The 22,112-nt window shown below is 46.8% G+C and overlaps 1 protein-coding gene across 4 annotated transcripts in view; it reads left to right on the top strand.

The window, feature by feature from the left end:
* The window catches only part of HTT (huntingtin), a 517,727-nt gene that overhangs the window by 449,771 nt on the left and 45,844 nt on the right, over nt 1-22,112 (top strand). For all 4 annotated transcript variants that reach the window (XM_063924321.1, XM_063924312.1, XM_063924303.1 and 1 more), the window contains 5 exons: nt 2,992-3,131; nt 9,986-10,068; nt 15,764-15,888; nt 15,965-16,094; nt 17,736-17,891. In XM_063924321.1, coding sequence (XP_063780391.1) covers nt 2,992-3,131; nt 9,986-10,068; nt 15,764-15,888; nt 15,965-16,094; nt 17,736-17,891 — 634 coding nt within the window. The remainder of the gene's footprint in view (nt 1-2,991; nt 3,132-9,985; nt 10,069-15,763; nt 15,889-15,964; nt 16,095-17,735; nt 17,892-22,112) is intronic.

Here is a 22,112-nt window from a genome sequence, read left to right as displayed (position 1 = left end):
TTCTCCTGAGTTGTCTTCCAAAGAGCGGTCTTTGGATGTGGTACGTGCTCTCCATATCTATGTGAAGAGAACTTCCTCCATTAGGAAATCTGATTATCTTTTTGTATTGTTTGGTTTTCACAAACGTGGCTGGCCTGCTACCAAGCAGACTTTGGCCAGATGGATTAGAATGGTGATTGCACATGTTTATATACAGGCTGGTCGTCCGGTTCCTGCTACTATCAAAGCCCATTCTACTCGGTTGGTTGGACCTTCTTGGGCGGCCCACCGTGGTGCGACCCTTGAACAATTGTGCAAGGCGGCAACGTGGTCCTCAGGGAACACGTTTGTAAGGTTCTATGCCTTCGATACCGCCGCTTCCCAGGATGCTTCCTTTGGACGCCAGGTTCTTGTGCCTGCTACAGTGCGTCCCCTCCCACAAGGAACTGCTTTAGGACATCCCCCATGTTAATCATTGTGGAGCCCAGTGTACCCTGCAGCAGAAAATTAGATTTATGGTAAGAACTTACCGTTGTTAAATCTCTTTATGCGAGGTACACTGGGCTCCACAACGCGCCCACCCTGACGCACTTAGCTTCTTTGGGTTGGTGTGGCATAGCGGCCGACACCCTCTCCTGTGGTGTGTGTGGTGTTCTTGGCTACGAGCGATTGTCGTCTCTACTACCTGCTACTGCATTGGGCTGGTTAACGAAACTGAGCTCCACTCTACTCGTAAGGTGAATTCTTCCTGGGCGGCTGCCCGGGTTGTCTCGGCACTGCAGCTCTGCCGAGCAGCTACTTGGTCGGGGTCGAACACGTTCGCAAAGTTCTACAAGTTTGATACTTTGGCCTCTGAGGACCTTTAAGTTTGGTCAATTGGGTCTGTAGGAGCCTCCGCGCTCTTCCTCCCGTTCTGGGAGCTTTGGTACATCCCCATGGTACTAATGTGGACCCCAGCATCCTCTAGGATGTAATAGAAAATAGGATTTTAATTACCTACCGGTAAATCCTTTTCTCGTAGTCCGTAGAGGACGCTGGGCGCCCTCCCAGCACTCTGTTATCCTGCAGTGGTTATTTAGTTCAGTACTGCTTAGTTCAGTCTTGTTACTTGGTAAGTAATCTTGTTCAGCTGATGTTTCAAGCTAGTTAGCTTGGGTTGCCTTGTGTGTGAGCTGGTGTGAATCTCGCCACTATCTGTGTAATCCTTCTCTCGAAGATGTCCGTCTCCTCTGGCACAGTTTCTAGACTGGGTTTGGTAGGAGGGGCATAGAGGGAGAAGCCAGCCAACACTCTCAAACTCTTAAAGTGCCAATGGCTCCTAGTGGAACAGTCTATACCCCATGGTACTAATGTGGACCCCAGCATCCTCTACGGACTAGGAGAAAAGGATTTACCGGTAAAATCCTATTCCACACATGCTACTTCACAGGATCTCTATTTTAGTGTTCAGCCCCCACTCCCCCCAAACCAAAATCTGCCCCAGAACAATGATAGCCAAACCCTGAAGTAAAAGTCTCCCATAAGACACTTTGCGTCCCAGGATTTAAATTAATTAAGGAATGAATTGAATGAATGAAGAGAACCCAGCCCCAGTACCCATCTGTACCATTTTACCCTGCTCCTAATTGTTTCTAATAGTATTGATGACTCTGATAAGTTAAATTTAGGTCCATATATATTTTGACACTGACATAATTTTCCTAATTTTGCACACCACCATAACAATTGATTTAAAAGTAAACAATAAAGATGCAATTAACGTGCAGCCTTTCAGCTTGATTCAAGGGGTTGAACAGAAATACTGTATGAAACGTTTCGGATTTACTCCCAGTTTTATGCATTGTCTCCTGTTTTCATGGGCTTAAATGTAAATGGACAAATTAACATAATCCTAATAACATTTTTATTTGCAGATTATTCCACTTCTTTGCCTTAAACTCCTGGGTTGCTTTTGGAATACTTTTTGGGTCATTGTCCATCTGTACCGAGAATCTAAGCAGACAGTATATCATACACTTCAGAATTCATCCATCTACTTCTGTCACATCATCAGTAAACACTAGTGACCCAGTGCTATGCATGTCCAAGCCATCACATTACCTTCACCATGTTTTACAGCAGATGTGGTATGCTTTGGATCATGAGCCATTCCAAGCCTTCTACATACTTTTTGCTTCCTGTCATTCTGGGACAGGTTGATCTCGGTTTCATCTGCCCAAAGAATGTTGTTCCAGAACTGGGCTGGCTTTTTTAGATGTTTTGTTTTGGCAAAGTCTAATCTGTCCTTTCTATTTGTGAGGCTTCTGAATGGTTTGCACCTCGTGGTGAACCCTCTGTATTTGCTCTCGTGAAGTCTTCTCTGTATGGTAGACTTGGATAATATGTCTTTTGATTTACTATGGAAAGGATCCTGCGATCATCTAACACTGTTGTCTTCTATATATGCACAGACCTTTTGCTGTTGCCGTGCTAACTAGGTTTTTTTTATCAGAATGTACCAAACTCTTGATTTGGCCACTTCTAAGGTTCCCACTATCTCTCCGGTGGATTTTGCATCCTAAGGATGGCCTTCCTACCTTGCATTGAGAGCTCCTTTGACCACATGTTTTTGGGTTCACAGCATCGGCATCCAAATGCAAATGCCATACTTGGAATCAACGCCAAACCTTTTGCCTGCTCAATTGCTAGATAACAAGACCTGTTTATCAAACAGCTTTCAAGTCAATTGTCCAATTACTTTTGGTCTCTTGAGAAAGAGGGGTCTACATATTAAACAGCTGTAGTTCCTAAACCCTTCTTCCAATTTGGATGTGAACCCCCTCAAAGCAGATACTCTGCACTTTAAAACCATATTCATTATACAATTGTAACTCAAATAAGTTTTGGTAAACAACTAATATGCCAAAAATTGTCTCTGTGTCCAACTACAGTATATAAGGACCGAACTGTATTTATTTACCATAGTAGCTGAAGATAACTGAGTGTTAACTGTTCTATTTCTGTTACCTCCAGGTTTGGCAGGAAGCTGAGTGTTATAAGGGGGATTGTGGAGCAAGAAATCCAAGCATTGGTATCCAGAAGGGACAATATTGCCACCCATCATGCGTATCAAGCGTGGGACCCCGTGCCTTGCTTATCTGCTTCAACCACAGGTACAGTACCTTTCCCAATCACCACTTCTTGGGATCATAGCAGTCATACATGCAAGTGGACTCCAGAACCATTGCCTCCCTTGAAAAGATGCAGGACTCGGAAGTAAGGATTAAATACAGCAATGGTGCCCACACATGGTGCCCACCAATGGTGCCCATACATTTAATTTGGGTGTTTCTGATTGATCGGAACGACACATTGTTTAAAAACGGTCCGAGTGTGGGCATGTCAACAATGCGATGCACGCATCCATGTGTAGTTCGTTGTCTCCTCAGATCTCTTGAACACGCAGAAGAATCTGAGGAGGTGGCAAACGATGCCAAATGCAGTATGGCCCCACTCCTCACCAAACACCCTGCCGTCGCTCGTCATGTGTACACTTGCCGATACTGGCACTCCACCAGGTCCTGTCGCTCGAGATATGTCCCCGGAGGACACATCGTTCCGTATTTTAGATCCTAGTCACGTGCAACAAGTAACCACTGTCCCGACTGCTTACCGAGATTATTGTTGTGAACAGAGAAGCGAAGAGATATCCAGACTCTTCTCTTTTCAAATCCTATTAATACATGCTTGCTGAAATCTCCATATGCAAGTATTAAGATCACTGACCTGGGGATTAAAAATAGTAAATTACTTTCAGAATAAATTTCTCTTCCCACAGCTGCATATCTGTATCTTAATCTACATTCCTAATAAGCTTTGTGTCACCATCTGTCCTTTACTTTCCCTGCACTGAAGAAATAGCTACATTTGTCTACATTCACCATTAATGTCCATTATTTCCACTTGTACAGTACTTTTGAATTGGTGTCCTTCCCTGTAGGTATTGCTCTGTAATGAGATGTACGGTACGTTCCCCTACACTATGTTATACCCTAACTGTTCTTCTGTGACTCAGCCTGCTTTCATGTAAGAGCTGTACAGAGCAATCCACTTAGGAATTATCCTTGTAGTTTTGCAGTATATTGTCCCATACTGCCCACCCCCTTGCTTTTATTACACACAATTATTTTCTCTTTTACATCCTAGAGGATGCTGGGGTCGACATTAGTACCATATGGTATAGACTAGTCTACCAGGAGCCATTGGCACTTTGAGAGTTTGAGAGTGCGGGCTGGCTCCTCTCTCTATGCCCCTCCTACCAGTCTCAGTTTAGAAAATGTGCCTGGAGGAGCCGGTCACGCGTAGGGAAGCTCCTTAAAAGTTTTCTGCATTTATTTTCTATTAGTTATTTTCAGGCAGGTCTGGTTAGCACCAGTCTGCCTTCTTCATGGGACTTTGGGGGGGAACGGCCCAACCTCCTATAGGGTTAATGGTCCCGTTCCCCGCTGACAGGACATTGAGCTTCTAAGGGAACCATTCCCAAGCCCCACCGCAACGAGCGTACATTCCCGCAACACGCCGCCACCCCTAACAGAGCCAGGAGAAAAAAGAGTGGCGAGTGTTAGGCCGGCATCCCGCTTAGCGGGTCGCCGGCTATTATGGCGGCATGAGGGTACGGAGCGCAGCACTGAGGAGCAGGCTGCGTCTCCAGGCTCAAACAAGCGCAGGCTGCACCGCTTTGAGGGGCAAGCTGAGTCATCCTATACAGTATCCGCACTGGCAAATACACTTACAGGGGCTAAGTCCCACTGTTTAGGCATCTAAAACACCTCGGCCAGTTTAAAATAAAACTGGGAGGACCGCTCGCCATTAAGGGAGCGGGGCTTCACTATGAGCGGCTCACCAGCGCCATTTTCCCTCTGCAATTCTACACAGCCAGACTGGAAGGGAAACACAGCTTCTCCAGAAGGACTCCATAGTAAGGGGGGTTAGCGTTATTAGAGTGCTAAGCCCATATCAGGGTACTTAGTCTGCGACCCAGCTAAGGTTGGCTTTACCACTAAGGGCGCAATGTGGCTGTCTCCTATATACTCTGTGTCTACCCTGGAAGGGCTCTGTGGGGGTTAACTGTGTTTTAACCTTTCGTGTGTGTGTGTGTGTGTGTGTGTGTGTGTGTGTGTGTGTGTGTGTGTGTGTGTGTGTGTTTTTGTATGTGTCTGCTTCACATTTACAATGTCAGGCAAGGAGTGTGTTTCATATACCGCAGAGTGTCTTTCTTCCTCATGGGGATCACTACAGTGCACTCAGGATAATACACATTCTCAGGCTAGTGAGTCCGAACCAGCGTGGTTGGATTCCGTTAAAGGGATGATCGCAAATATTTTGAAAACATTATCCCATCATGAAAGAGACGCAATACTTGAGGCAGTCTGTGGATGACCTGATGATTAGAGATTCAGTTCCCATACCAGTCTCTCAGACCCCTACCATTTTTCTGCAATGCACTGGCCCAGATCCTGCAGGCTGATAATGACGTATCAGATGCGGAGGAGGGTGAGGTGGACTCAGGAAGGGGGGATGCTGCTCTATCACAAGGAATAAAGGCCCTGATATAAGCTATTAGAGACGTCCTGCACATTCCTGATAAGGTGACAGAGGAGGATGAGGAATCTTATTGTAAAAAAAAATCCTCTGCTACTTTTTCTGCTTCAAAAGAGTTGAATTCCCTATTTGACGAGATTTGGGTTAATCCTGATAAGAAATTTCAGATCCCTACAAGGTTACTCACATCCTTCCCTTTTTTCTCAGGATGATGGGAAGAAATGGGAAAATCCACTGATTGTTGATGTATCGGTATCTAGGTTATCACGTAAAATAATCTTACCTGTCCCTGGGGCAGCCTCCTTAAAAGACACGGCTGACCGCAAGATTGAACCACTCTCAAATCTGTATATACAGCTGCTGGGGTGGCCCAGAGACCCACTATTGCTTGTGCATGGATTACTAGGGCCATTGCAAAATGGTCAGGTAACCTAATTGAGGGATTAGATTCCTTATCCAGGGGGGAGGTAGTTTTTCACCTACAACATATACAGGACTCTGCAAATTTTATGGTGGAGGCCATTAAAGAAATAGGCTTGCTCCATGCATGCACCATTGCCATGGCATTGTCAGAACGCAGGGGCTTATGGCTACACCAGTGGACTGCGGATGCGGATTCCAAGAAGGGCGTGGAAAGCCTACCATTCACAGGTGAGGCCCTATTTGGAGATGAACTGGATACTGGATATCCAAGGCTACGGCGGGTAAGTCTACATATCTTCCTTCCACAACCCCCCCAGTTAGGAAGACCTACTCTGCTCCAACTTTGCGGTCCTTTCGGACAGCTAAATTTAAAAATAAAACCAGAGGTTCTTCTACAGCCTCAAGAGGCAATGGAGGTAAACCCAGAAAACCAGCAACTGCAGGTTCACAGAAACAGAACTCAGGTTATATTTCCTCAAAGCCTTCAGCATGGAAGACAGGCAGGTGGGAACATGAGTAAGAGTTTTCAGTCAACATAATTCCGTACCTGGACGATCTGCTGATCAAGCCACCATCCAGGGAGAGGTTGTTGGACAGCATTGCCCTCTCAACTCGTCTACTCCGAGATCAAGGGTGGATTCTGAATCTACCAAAATCTCACCTGGAACCAACACGGAGGCTTCCGTTCCTGGGGATGATACTAGATACGGAGGCATGGAAGGTATTCCCTCCATTGGAAAAGGCTTTGGTAATCCACTTGATGGTGCGGGATGTTCTGAAACCAACCCGGATATCGGTGCATCTATGCATTCGCCTTCTGGGGAAGATGGTAGCCGCTTACGAGGCACTGCAGTACGGAAAGGTTTCACGCTGGATCTGTTGGACAAATGGTCCGGATCGCATCTCCACATGCACCAGAAGATCATCTGTCGCCAAGAGTCAGGATTTCTCTTCTGTGGTGGCTTCAGACCTCTCACCTGACAGAGGGCCGAAGGTTCGGTATTCAAAATTGGATTCTGCTAACCACAGACGCAAGCCTCAGAGGTTGGGGAGCAGTCACCAAAGGGGAACAGTTCCAAGGAAAATGGTCAAGTCAGCAAACCATTCTCCCAATCGACATTCTGGAACTAAGGGCCATATACAACGCCCTTCTACAGGCATCGCATTTTCTTCAAGATCAAGCCATTCAGGTTTAGTGATGGCAGTAACGTACATAAACCGGCAGGGCGGAACGACGAGCAGAGCAGCAATGTCAGAGGTAACACGGATTCTCCTCTGGGCAGAAAGACACGCTATGGCGTTGTTGGCAATATTCATTCCGGGAGTGGACAACTGGGAAGCAGACTTCCCCAGCAGACACGACCTCCACCCAGGAGAGTGGGGCCTTCACCCGGAGGTGTTCGGGTGCTTGACACGTCAGTAGGGGGTTCCTCAAATCGACATGATGGCCTCTCGTCTCAACAAGAAGATCAAGCGGTATTGTTCCAGGTCGAGAGACCCACAGGCTGTGGCGGTGGACGCTCTGGTGACTCCATGGGTTTACCAGATGGTGTACGTGTTTCCACCACTTCCATTGATCCCAAGAATTCTCAAAAGAATAAGAAGAGAAAATATTCAAGCAATACTCATTGCTGCGGACTGGCCAAGAAGGGCTTGGTACGCGGATCTACTGGACATGCTCTTAGAGGACCCGTGGCCTCTACCTCTTCGCGAGGATCTTCTGCAACAAGGGCCATTCGTCTATCAAGACTTAACACATCTACGTTTGACGGCATGGAGGTTGAGCGTCAAATTGTACCCCGGAAAGGGATACCAGACAGGGTTCTTCCAACTTTGATCCAAGCCAGAAAGGGGGTAACGTCTAAACATTACCACCGTATTTGGGAAAAATAAGTCTCTTGGTGTGAAAACAGGACATTTCCTGCGGTGAAATTTCAACTGTGACGTGTTCCCCTTTTTCTGCAGTCAGAGGTGGACGTGGGCCTACGTTGGGCTCCATAAAAGTCCAAATTTTGGACTTGTCCATTTTCTTTCAGAAACAATTGGCTTCACTCCCGGAGGAAGAGAAGTACTTGAAGGGTGTTCTGCACATCCAACCGCCCTTTGTGCCTCCCACGGCACCTTGGGATCTCAACGTGGTGTTGCCGTTTCTACAAGCCATTACAGGAGGTTGACGTGAAGTTTCTTACGTGGACAACCATCACACTGTTGGCCTTAGCTTCAGCAAGGCGTGTGTCGGAACTGGGTGCTTCAAAAGCCCCGATTTGATTTTTTCATGAAGATAGAGCTGAACTCAGAACTCGTCAGCAATTTCTTCCTAAGGTGGTGTCTGCGTTTCATAACAACCAACCTGTTGTGGTTCCGGAGGTTACCAACACCTCTGCTACTTTAAAGTCCTTGAATGTTGTGAGGGCTTTGAAGATCTACGTGATGCGGACAGCTCATCACAGAAAATCAGACTCGCTGTTTGTTCTCTATGATCCCAATAAAATTGGGTGTCGTGCTTCAAAGCAGTCAATTGCTCGCTGGATCAGGCTTACTATCCAGCATGCTTATTCTATGGCAGGTTTGGTGGTTCCAAAATCTGTACAGTCCCACCCTACTAGACGGTGGGTTCATCCTGGGCGACTGGCCGGGGAGTCTCTGCTTTACAGCTCTGCCAAGCAGCTACTTGGTCAGGTTCGAACACGTTTCCGTAGTTCTACAAGTTCGATACTTTGGACTCTGAGGACCTTCAGTTTGGTCAATCAGTTCTGCAGGAACCTCAGCACTCTCTCGCACCCGGTTTGAGAGCTTTGGTACATCCCCATGGTACTAAATGGACCCCAGTATCCTCTAGAACAGTGATTTTCAAACTTTTTTTTTTACTCACGGCACACCAAACAATATTTTAAAATTGCCAAGGCACTCCATCAGTAAAAAAAAATCCACACATACATTGGCCTACACAGAAAAAACAATCACATTGCTCCCTACATAAATCATGTTGCTCCCTACATAAATCCTATTGCTCCCCACATATATCAATCACATTGCTCCCCACATAAATCCATAAATCCTTATTCTCCCCACATAAATCCTATTGCACCCCACAGGAGAAATAACATAACAAATATTAGCCCCTACCGGTCAGCTGTCCTCCCTGTCACTCAGTGGCGGGGGTTATTCATAGTGGAGTTCTTTGAATACTGAGCAGCGGGTGGTCGGGTATGTGTGGGTGTGCAAAGAAAGCTGTGTATGCAGGCAGGAACTGGAAGATGCATATTGCAGGCGGGTGGGCTGGCTGGGTGGTGAGACGCGGCAGCCGTGACCTATGATATCACACCACTGCGTCTTCAAGGCATAGGTCACTGCCAGAGCACGACTGATCCTTTAAGAAGAGCCTGGGCCAACCGTTCACTCTGACGGTGCAGGAAGCTGCTCTGGCTCCGCGGCACACCTTGCAACTGGTCGCGGCACACTAGTGTGCCACGGCACACTGGTTGAAAATGCCTGCTCTAGAACGTAAGAGAAAATAGGATTTTAATTACCTACCAGTGAATCCTTTTCTCGTAGTCCGTAGGGAATACTGGGTGCCCACCCAGTTCTTCGTGTTTACTTGTTAAGTACTGTTGTTGGTTCAGCTGTTGCTGTTCCTCATCAAGTTTGGTTAGCACGCCTTTCCCCGTGTGTGTGTGTGTGTGTGTGTGTGTGTTTGTTCGAATCTCACCACTGTCATATGTCCGTCTCCTCGGGCACAGGTTCCTAGACTGAGTCTGGTAGGAGGGGCATAGAGGGAGGAGCCAACGCACACTATCAAATTCTTAAAGTGCCCAAGGCTACTAGTGGACCGTCTATACCCCATGGTACTAAATGGACCCCAGTATCCTCTACGGACTGCGAGAAAAGGATTTACCGGTATATAATTAAAATCCTATTTTTGGAAGCAGGAAATATTTTATATTGTTTGATGCGTCGGGAGAGATGTGGTTACGTCACTCATTTTATATGCTATCTGTTTCAGGAGCTCTTATAAGCCATGAGAAGCTATTATTGCAGATCAATACAGAACGGGAAATTGGCAACATGAGCTATAAGTTGGGTCAGGTGAGCAATTCCTGGGGTTTTGTTTTGTTTCTGTAATCTATTATAGTTCTTCAAAGTTTGTGTTGCCTACTCACAGCAGTGTTGGCCTTTTCTCTTTCTTTCATCTGGGGGACGCTGCGCACTTACTGATGGGTTAGTATGTGTGAATTTGGAGTTTGGCACAAGCTATGAAAATAACTAACTCCTCCCTCTCTAACCCCTCCCATCGATCCCCTGGTCACAGGAAAGAATCCTCAGTTTTAGTTTTGTGCCTTGGAGTGCAGGCACAGACTTTTTTTAGCTAAGTTTATATTATTTTACTTGTTGAAAAATAAAACCGGTTAGTCCCTGTGTACAGGCGACAAGCATATAAGGAGTGAGGTTTAGTTAGGTAGGCTGCTGTGAGTAGGATCCTCACTCCATCTGGCTCTCGGGAGTCGCCATACCGCTGGCTCACTGGGGTTCTCCCTTCCAGACACAGCACTGAGGAGGCGTTGGGGTCAGATAAGACAGCTATAACCTTATGCATAGCGTTCGGCTGGATCCATATTGTTATGTTATGGTACTCCAACTGTACGGGTCACCCAGTCTGCTGCTGTCGCGCGGTTGTTGTGAACTGCCATTACTTTTATTACCTCAGCATATAGCGGTGGTGAAGCGAGGCGGTGTCTTATCGACGGCCACACTGTTTTTACTGGATGCCGCACGGCCTTAGGAAGCACCGCAGTAGTGTGGTGGACAGCTGCGTCCCTCCCCCTTTTCTCTGCATGTCTTTTTCCTGCTCTCCGATCAACAGCGACGCGCGTCTGCTTCTGGTGGGCGCACGCTGTAAGGGACTGGTACCATTTTAGTTAGCTGTTTCCCAGGCTGTGGAACGGATGCTATACCGATTGCAGCGCGCTGGGGGACGCTTAAAGGAGCGCTTTTGCTAGCTCTCCCAAACACTACACAGGCGGCGCTCACAGCAAGTATTACAGGGCTAGATCAGAGACTGCATCAGCCCTTCTTTAACTCTGTTTCATCTTCTATTTAATTTTAGTGCTATGCTATAGTAGGGCTAGTTCAATGTTCTGTATCAGCCTTATTTGTAGTTACCCTTGTTAACAAACTTGTCGGAAAAGACAGTTTGATATAGAGATATATATATATATATATATATATATATATATATATATATATATATATATATCAGACAGAATGGCGGCACTCCGAGACTGGTGTAATTTGAAGTACTTTTCTTAAAATTACACCAGTCTCGGAGTGCCGCAATTCGGTCTGATATATTGGATTCATCTCCCGGAGGGTACCTGTGCACATCAACCCAGCTGAAAAGGGGCGAGTGCCGGACCAAGTTGCTCTCTGGCCCCGAGTTGTTCGCTCGCAAGCTGTTTTTAGCAGCATTTCACACGCTAAGCCGCCGCCTACTGGGAGTGAATCTTAGCTTATCAAAATTGCGAACGAAAGATTAGCAGACTTGCGAATAGACAGTTCTTAGCAGTTTCTGAGTAGCTCCAGACTTACTCTGCATCTGCGATCAGTTCAGTCAGTTTCGTTCCTGGTTTGACGTCACAAACACACCCAGCGTTCGCCCAGACACTCCTCCGTTTCTCCAGCCACTCCCGCGTTTTTTCACACACTCCCAGAAACACCCACTTCCTGTCAATCACACTACAATCACCAGAACGAAGGAAAAAACCTCGTAATGCCGTGAGTAAAATACCTAACTGCATAGCAAATTTACTTGGCGCAGTCGCACTGCGGACATTGCGCATGTGCATTAGCGACTAAACGCTCCATTGCGGAAAAAAAATAACGAGCGAACAACTCGGAATGACCACCTGTACTGCTTGCTCAGAGGCACGGATTGTGGAGAGACCGGGAGGTTCTACAGACCAGTCTGTACCTCAGTGGGCCAGAAATATGACAGTCGCCATAGCAGATCTACGTCAGTCCTAGTCAAGCTCTGCCTCAGTGGAGTCTACTGAGGAACCTCCTTGGGCTAAAAGTATGGGAAAGTATGCCTCTCCGATTTTGCAGTCTTTAAACAAAATAGTGGCCTCTATGGGTTAACCATACGAAGACGTCAGACAACTCCTGCTATAAACTTTCCTGGTGAGGAACTGTACTCCTCTGCTTCCTCTCAGGAGGAAGGTGAATTAGACCCAGAGTGGGAGGACACATCTGCCTGGGAGGAAGAAGAGATGACTACAGGTGCTGGAGTCAGGCTGTTGATAGATGCAATTTCCCAGACTTTTAATCTACAGGAGACAGTGGCAGAGACAGGTTCATACTCTGTTTAAGCGACAGAAGAACCAGGTTGCAGTTTTTCCTTTTTTGTATTTTGATTTTTCCTTAAAGCCAGGCTCAAACCAAATTCAAAATTTCAAGTTCCCAAGAAATTGAGATATCTATATACGTTCGCAGAGGAGGATACTAAACCTTGGAAAGTACCTCCAAAAGTGGATGCTCCAATTACTCATCTCTCAAAGGCACAGTTATACCTTCTGTACAGTCAGTGATGTTAAAGGATCCTACGGATAGGAAGACAGATGCAGTTCTCAAATCAATGTTTGCATTGTCAGGAATATCGCTTTGTCCTATCCTTGCGAGTGCTTGGGTTCATACGTCAGTGGACACATGGTTGACGCAGGTAGTTACAGGAATGCAGTCCAATGATCCATCTGAGGCTATTCAGTTGTCAGAACAGATTTCACGGGTGCTCACATGTGTAGGGGAAGCTTTACTGGATTCTGTCTACTTAAAATCTCAAGTCTCTACATTGGCCGTGACGGCAAGGAGGTCTCTTTGGCTTCGTTCTTGGAATGATGATTTCGATTCCAAACACATGTTAACAGCAGTCCCTTTCGTAGGTGAATTTCTCTTTGGTTCAGAACTTACCAAAATTATCTCAAATACCATGGAAGGTAAGAGCCAGTTTCACACTTCTCGGACAAAAGCAAGGGCAGTTTTCATTCCTTTCGTGGTAGACCACCACACAGAGGAGCCTTTTGAGGCAGAGGAGTTCAGGGAGTCTGTAAACCAGCTACCAAACCAACTGACAAGCCTATAGCATGACGGTTTGATGCTTGCTTAGATGTTGGCTTCAGTCGAACCCGAACTGTTGGGTGAGCGGGATCATTTCACGGGCTTACAGTCTGGACCTCGATTGTCTTTCCCAGACGTTTTTTCACTGCACCCCTTCCTCTGGACTCTTCCAAGTGTCAAGCTCTCATTCAGGCAGTTTTATATCTTTTAGAACAAGGAGTAATCCTTTCAGTTTCAGTTCCCAAACACCAGCAAGGTCGAGGCTTTTACTCCAATCTTTTTTTTTCCTAAACAAATCGGACAGTTCGTATCGACCAATTCTCAACCTGAAATGCTTCAATCCTTATCTTTATGTGGAAAAGTTCAAGATGGAATCCATTCGTTCAACATCTGCGCCATGAAAGCAGAGGAGTTTTTGGCTTCCACTGACATAATGGACACATTCCTATTTGGTGTGGTCATCATCTTCTGAAGTTTGCAGTGGGTCCTTGGCATTTACAATTTAAAACTCTCATTCGGCCTTTCCACTCCCCCTCGCGTGTTCACGAAGGTCATGGCTGACATGATTGCGGTGCTGGGATGTCAGGTAGTCAACATAACTACCTACTTAGACGACCTGTTGCTGAAGGCTCCTTCAGAGTTGACACCGACTACAGTTGCAGCTCACAATAGACACTCTAAAGCAATTTGGGTAGATAGGGAATTTTCCCAAGTTCACACTTGTTCCCTCTCAAAGAATGTTATTTTTATGCCTACTTTTCGACACAACCTGTCTGAGGATCTTTCTTCCACAGGACAAGATTCAGGATCTACTAGCCAGGGTCAGATCTCTGTTACAGATGCCACTGGTCTCAGTCCTTCGGTGCATGCAGGTCTTGGGCAAAATGGTGGCGGCATTCGAGACTGTGTAACAGTAGCAGCTGCTCAATCATTCCTGGAGATAATTATGTATCAGATGCTAGGAAGGGGGAGGGATCACAAACAAATAGCCGACAGAGAGGGGAGGGGGGGGTTACACATTAACTTCTCTCGTACAGAGTCTGTTCTCCGTACAGATTCGTTATTGATTCTCATCGAAATGCCGAAGCGAGGTTGGCCGGCCTCTAAGAACACTATAGCTCATCGGATCACTTCGGCTGTCTATCACGCCTACATGTCTTCTACTGTTCCAGTTCCCGACCCTCTGAGGGATCATTCGACTCGGGCTGTTGGAGCCTCCTGGGTGGTTTGCAGGGGTGCCTCTGTTGAGCAGCTGTGTAGGGCGGCAACCTGGTCGTCTGTGCATACCTTTACAAAATTCTGTAGCAATTTGTCCATCTGGGGGACGCTGCGATTCCTTTCCTTTTTTTGTCCTGTTTATTGGTTGTTGGCTTCGGGTTTTTTCTCTCTCTTGGCTTTCTTAAACTTTAACTCAGGATTCCTTCCTGTGACCTGGGGGTTGATGGGAGGGGTTAGAGGAGGATGAGTTCTTTTCATAGCTTGTGTCAAACTCCATGCTCACACACTCTAACCCAGCAGTAAGTGCGCAGCATCCCACAGATGGACTCTGAGAAAGAGGTTTTATGGTAAGTAAAAAATCCAAATTTTGTAGGATTAAACAATATGCAAATACACCCTATATCCATACTTTTGGGAATCAACCGTTCTCAGAGGCATATAAAGCCTATCAAGTTGCTGGGAACCAATGACCTCACCGAGGCTGCATTTACATGAGGAGAGGTCCGCCAATAGCATGAATGCATCCACTTGTGTAGGCAATGGCGAGCCAATGGTTCCTTATGTTCCTGTAGATCACAATAGAAAATACACACACTTTGGCTACACCAGATAGGGTTATGTTCATTGTTTATAACTCTGCAAATAGCTTTAGCTTACGGATCAGATTTTTATACCAGCGACATTAGGATGTAGGAGAATTACCAATGATCATAGTTTGTGCCATTCAGATCAGATGAGGCATCACGACTGTGACTTAGACAATGACTTAATATGCTGGTATTACTGTCCTTGCCATGTAACTTGATGATTACCATACATGGTGCGATTTGCAGCCAATTATTTCAGATTTTCCTGGAATTTAGTAGGGGTGATGTGGGTAATTCAGACCTGATCAGGTCCAAACTGCATATGCACCACAATGCGCAGGCGCGTCGCACATGTACAAAGCGGATCACCGCTGAGCGATGGGTTTGTGCGACGGATTCGTTCGCATGGGAGATGGCAAGGAGATTGACAGGAAGAAGGCGTCTGTGGGTGTTAAATGACCGTTTTCAGGGAGTGTCTGGAAAAAACGCAGGCGTGTCCAAGCATTTGCAGGGACGGTTCCTGACGTCAATTCCGGTCCTGGACAGGCTGATGTGATCACAGCGGCTGAGTAAGTCCTGGGCTGCGCAGAGACCGCACAAGATATGTTTGTACAGCTCTGCTACACATGCATTCGCACACTTGCACAGCAAAAATACACTCCCCCTGTAGGCGGCGACTATTTGATCGCAGCAGTGCAAAAATTGTTTCCTAGAGATCTGTTCTGAATTAGGCCCACTGTCATGTATATTGTACGATAAGCTATTTCAAATTCAGCTTTTTGTATTACTGTGTACAATTTCACCAGAGGTGCTCTGGATCTTCTCTGTTAGTCTTTACTGCTACGATAAATCTGTCCATGTTCTAGGTCTCTATCCACTCTGTCTGGCTGGGAAACAACATCACTCCACTGAGACCTGAGGAACTCGATGAAGAAGATGAGAATGATGCTCCAGCCCCGTCTTCTCCTCCAGTATCTCCCATAAACTCTAGGTAGGCCCTGTCTTTGTGTTTTCTCCCAGATGGACCCTGTACGCTGTTATTAAGTGTCCTTTCTGACCACTTCCAGGAAACATCGTGCTGGAGTGGATATACATTCCTGTTCTCAGTTTCTTCTTGAGCTGTACAGCCAGTGGATTCTCCCCACTAGTACCGGCAAGAAGACTCCAGTCATTCTGATCAGTGAGGTGGTGAGATCGGTGAGTAAGTCACAGGAGCAGGTACATTAAGTACTTGTGCAGCTTTGTTCCCGAGACCTGTCTGTTCCCCACTGACCACCATCGAGTGATGTAAGAAGTTGTAAATTAAGTTGGCAGGAGGACTGTATTTCATGGAGACAAGAGAAGAGACTGGCACGCTGTAGGACTGTATAGTATGTGGTTAGCATGAGCCTGTGTATCAGGTCCAGGGTATCATTAGGTAAGACTGGAGAAATCTGGGCACAAAACATGTGAACATCAGGCTGTTATGGTGGGAGCAGGTGCAATAGAGGTGACATGGTAATAAGCATGAGACTTTGGATGGAATTTAAATCTTTGAAAAGTCGGTTGGGTGTCTGTTTTTTCCTGTCTATTAGATAGGACACACTCCCAAATGACTTTTCAAACATTTGAATCTCCCCATTAATGTCTGTGATGGTGGGCATGGAAATCTAGTAGACACTGAAATGCCAGCTATGTTCTCCCGGCAGTTGTAATGCTGCTAACTGGTGTGGCCCATAGCATCCAATTAGACTCTAGCAATCATTTGTCTAGCAATTCTATCAAATATTAGCTACAGTATGGGCAACTTTTCCACTTGTGTTCTTTAAAAAGTTGAATACATCTCTCCCATTTTGTGGAGGGCATGAGTCTGCTATAGACAGTATTACACATTTATACCACACATATCATTTGCGATATATAACTGTATAGAGATGCACAGTTGTCCGGATGTGTCTGCAGTTGCTAAAGAACCACCTTTTTATATCGTTACTATGTACAGTGCTCAGAGGCTGTGTCTGCTGTTTTCTTAACCACTAAACTGATGATTTTCCCCCACAAGACCACTCCGATGATTTTTTTTTTATTTTTTTTATTGCTTAATAAAGTTTAAAGAGTATCTTCAATAAAATCTAAAATTACTTTATATAAAACTATATCTAGGGGGTGTTTTGCATCCCCCGCATCCATAGGCCCCCACTATAAAATAACTTTACGACCCCCATTTGTGATTAGACCCCCAGTGGACTGAATCCATAATAGTAGCTCCCACACCCCCTTAGTATAAAAACCACCCACAAAACATGTTTTATAAAAACACTTCCCATCCAAACCCCCTCTCGCCAGTAAAAGCACTATATCTCTCCACCCCCCACTTGCAGTAGTCAGCCTTATGAAGTTCCCAGCACTGCGCTTCCTCAGAGCATACACTGCATTCTATGGCACGATTCCGAAAGTGATGTCGGAGGTCGCAGAGACCGCCGGGTCACTGCCGGGTTCTGGGCACAAGTGGGGGCAGCGCACAGCAGAGGCAAGGCGTCCTATGTGATGCATCCTGGCTAGGTGACGTACGCCTGGCTCCGGTAGCATCAGTTGTCTGGCAGAACATCTGGTTGCTTGGAATTAAAATCTGGTAATGGTGGGGAACAAATGACAATCGATCATCTGCAAACAGAACAAAGACAATGGTAAAGACAAATTGGTAAAATCCGTGATAACTGTATAGTGTATGCCCAGCCTAACTGTACATTCCTTTAATAGCATCTGGAACGTTTAGGATAAGGACAGACAGTGTTTACAAATCAGCACGTTGTGTTATTAGAGTGGTTTTAGTCTCTCACTTTGTTCCCCCCGCTGCAGCTGCTGGCAGTGTCTGATTTATTCACGGAGAGGAATCAGTTTGAGATGATGTACACGGCTTTAACTGAGCTCCAGAAGCAGCACCCATCCGAGGATGAAATTCTCATTCAGTATCTAGTGCCTGCAATCTGCAAAGCTGCGGCCGTGCTGGGAATGGTAAGATGAGCTCCGGCGGCCTGAAGCTCTATTGCTCAGTGTGGGAGTGAGCGCTCTGAAAGACTCTCTGCCCTCTTAATTGGTGACATGAATGTGCTGCACGCTGAGCTGGAAGTGCCACCCCCTTGTTGCCCATTCCATTAGCAGCTCCTCCAGCATTACCCAGGAGAATGCACGGTGGCTGCAGTGTGGCGGAGATGTGTATGCTTGTCTTGTCGCACAGGGGGAAACTCCAATAGAATCTTTATTGTGAAACACCTTGAATTGTGGTTTCAGTGTATCTGTGTATAGAATATACATTTATGTAATTATATTTACTATATGTGCCCATATACATGCACATATAGATAAACATATTGGGCACTGAGTAACTGAACTATCCACAGCTGGGGGCTGTAAGCAGAACATCCTAGGAACACTGCAGTCATTGTTGCGCTGTGAGTCCTGCACCGGAAATCACAATGTAATAAATGACCATTGCTGGGCTTTTCTTCTACAGGAGGTAGGAGGTACCACACAGAAGCATTATGTATGGGGGTGAGGCACATCTGCAAACAAGATGTTAATGAGGAGACCCCCCTTCTCTATCTCAACCCACCCCCACCCGCAAGGTGTACCAGCCAACCTGGGGGATCACCTGACACACTCAAGAGTGCAGTGAGACTGGGGGCCTGAGCCGGAGGCGCAGGCAGTGGCATGCGCCGCTGCGATATACATATGGGGCACACGTGAAAAAATATGCTCGACTCCAATGCTGCCTTGTACATAGCGACGCCCGCTGCTAGCGCCTCACACCCACCGCTTACTTACAAAAGCAGAAACATCAGTCACACCATTGGACAACTGAGCACCCTAGGCTGTCTCAGAATAAGCTTTTCACCTAAGCCGCCGGGACCTCTCCCAGCTGGGAATGAAATTGCAGTGGCTGACTATGGCCTGGCCAGACAATGGTGTCGACAGGCCTGCGTCTTTCTAGCCTCCTTCCCCAAACGCAGACTACCTGTCACTCACTCTGCGAATATATCCTCTATGCGTCCACAATCACTAATCATTTGTTGCACGTGCTGCTTTGGCTCATGCGCGGTGGCAAAAAAAAAACCTGCTCCACTGCGCCCGACATTGCGTGCCCCTGGGTCTGGATGGCCTAAAGGTCATTGATATCAGACTTACTGTGGTGTTAGTAAGCTGAACTCCCAAGTCAGTGGACCTGGAAGGTTTTATGTATGTTTTTTTTTCTCTTACCTCCTAGAGGATACGGGGCTCCATTTAGTACCATGGGGTATAGACGGGTCCACTAGGAGCCATGGGCACTTTAAGAATTTGATAGTGTGGGCTGGCTTCTCACTCTATGCCACTCCCACCAGACTCAGTTTAGAAAATGTGCCCGTAGGAGCCGGTCACGCTTATGGAAGAGTTTTCTGCATTTATTTTAGGTATGTTATTTTCAGGCAGGGCTAGTTGGCACCAACCTGCCTGCTTCGTAGGACTTCGGGGGAGGAACGGCCCAACTTCTTGAAGGGTTAATGGTCCCGTTCCCTGCTGACAGGACACTGAGCTCCTGAGGGAACTATTCGCAAGCCCCACCACGGCGAGCGTACATTCCCGCAGCACGCCGCCACCCCTAACAGAGCCAGAAGAAAGAAGAGTGGTGAGTACTAAGCCAGCATGAGGTTACAAAGACACACAGCGGCATGAGGGTACAGAGACGCATGGCTTCTAACTGGGGTGGATTGCGTCTCCAGACACAGTACACAGCTGCGTCTCAGTACACTGTACATAGTACCCACACTGGCAAAAACAGCCTTAAATCAGTTTCTCTCCATTTTAAGCAACAGATTACCTCAGCCAGTATAAACAGAGCGCGCCATTGAAGGGCGGGGCTTCACTATGAGCGGATCCAGCAGCTCACCAGCGCCATTTTCCTTCTGCAGTGGACACAGACGCTGACTGACAGGGACGCGCAGCTCCTCCAGTGTGACTCCATATTACCTCAGCGGTACCAGGGGGTCATAACAGGGGGGGGGAGCGACTATTAGTACACTAAGTTCCCTATCAAGGTACTTAGTCTGCGACCCGGCTAAGCTTGGCATTAGCGATAAGGGCGCGGTGGGGGCTGGCTCCAAATTACTCTGTCTCCCTGAAGGGCTCTTTGTGGGTTAATTGTGCTTAACCTTTTCCTGTGTGTGTGTGTTGTCACATTTACGTTATGTCAGGCAAAGAGTGTGTTTCTTGTACAGCGGAATGTTCCTCTTCACCAGGGGGCTCACTACTGGGTACTCAGGACAGTGCACCTTCCCAGAATAGCGGGGCTGAGCCGGAATGGGTTAATTCCAATAAGGGAATGATCTCAAATATTTCTACAAAGCTATCCTGCAACAAGAAAAAGAGACGCAATACTTAAGACAGACTGTGGATGAGTTTATGGATAGAGACTCGGTCCCCAAGCTAGCGTCTCAATCCCCTCCCATTTTGTCCACAAAAACGATCTCTTGCCCATATCCCGCAGTCTGATGCTGACGGGTCAGACATAGAGGAGGGTGAGGTGGATTGGGAGGGGGGGATGCTACTATGTCACAGGGAATAGAAGCCCTTATAGAGGCTAACGGAGATGTTCTGCAAATTCCTGATTAGGTGTCAGAGGAGTGTGAGAATCTTAATGTAAAAAAAGTAGTCCACGGTCACCTTTTCTGCGTCAAAGGAATTGAATACCCTGTTTGAAGAACGGTGGGTTAATCCCGATAAGAAATATCAAATCCCTAAAGGGTTGCTCTCATCTTTTCCTTTTCCTCTGGAGGATAGGAAAAAATGGGAAAATCCACCGATAGTGGACGCATCAGTCTCTAGGCTGTCACGTAAAATTGTATTGTCTGTCCCTGGTGCAGCCTCCCGAAAAGATAGGAAAATTGAGACTACACTCAAATCATTGTACACAGCTGCTGGGGTGGCCCAAAGACCCACTATTGCATGTGTGTGGATCACAAAAGCCATTGCTAAATGGTCAGGTAACCTACTGTAATTGAGGGGTTAGATTCCTTGTCTAGGGAGGATGTTGTTTTACTCCTGCAGCATATGCAGGGCTCTGCAAACTTTATGGTGGAAGCCATAAAAGAGATTGGTTTGCTTAATGCACGCACCACCGCTATGGCAGTGTCAGCACGAAGGGGCTTGTGGCTACGCCAGTGGACGGCTGATGCGGACTCCAGGAAAGGCGTGGAAGGCCTACCATTCACAGGAGAGGCCTTGTTTGGAGACGAACTAGACAAATGGCTCTCCAAAGCTGCTGCGGGTAAGTCTACATATTTTCCTTCTGCAGCTCGCCCAGCCAGGTAAGCTTATTAAGCTTCAAATTTACAGCCAAGTTTAAGGGAAAATCCAGAGGTGCTACTACAGCCTCCATTGGCGCAAGAGGTAAACCACGCAAACCAGCATCTGCAGGTGTTCAGGAACAGAGCTCAGGCTCTGCTTCTTCAAAGCCTTCAGCATGACGGTAGACCGCGAGGCCTGCAGGTCTGTCAGGTGGGAGCCCGACTTCAATTTTTCAGTCACATCTGGTCAAGTTCGTACCGGGATCCCTGGCTAATAGATCTTATTTCCCAGGACTATAGACTGGAGTTCCAAGAGCTCCCACCTCACACATTCTTCAAATCAGGCTTACCAGCTTCACAAGAGGCAAGTATAACTTTACAGCAGGCCATCCAAAAACTGGTACAGACTCAAGTCATTGTTCCCGTTCCACCTCATCTACACAACAAGGGGTACTATTCCAACTTGATTGTAGTACCGAAACCGGACTGTTTGGTACATCTGATTCTGAACCTCAAGTCCTTGAACCCGTACTTAAGAGTGTTCAAGATGGAATCACTGAGAGCGGTGGTCTCAGGTCTGGAGGAAGGGGAATTCCTTGTGTCTCTGGATATCATGGATGCGTACCTTAACATTCCGATCTGGCTGCCTCACCAGGCTTATCTACAGTTTGCACTACAGGACTGTCACTACCAGTTCCACTCCCTTCCATTTGGTCTCTCCACGGCACCGAGTGTGTTCACCAAGGTGATGGCAGAGATGATTTTTATACTCTGCAAGCAGGGAGTGAACATAATTCCGTACCTGGATGATCTTCTGATAAAGGCGCCATCCAGAAAGAGGTTGCTGGATAGCATTGCCCTCTCAACCAAACTTCTCCAGGATCTCGGGTGGATTCTGAACCTTCCAAAATCTCAC

The sequence above is a fragment of the Pseudophryne corroboree genome, chromosome 1, assembly GCF_028390025.1.
Source record: "Pseudophryne corroboree isolate aPseCor3 chromosome 1, aPseCor3.hap2, whole genome shotgun sequence".
In the NCBI taxonomy this organism is placed as follows: domain Eukaryota; kingdom Metazoa; phylum Chordata; class Amphibia; order Anura; family Myobatrachidae; genus Pseudophryne; species Pseudophryne corroboree.
The sequence above is the reverse complement of the archived record's forward strand: the minus strand, read 5'-3'. Positions and strand labels throughout refer to the sequence as shown.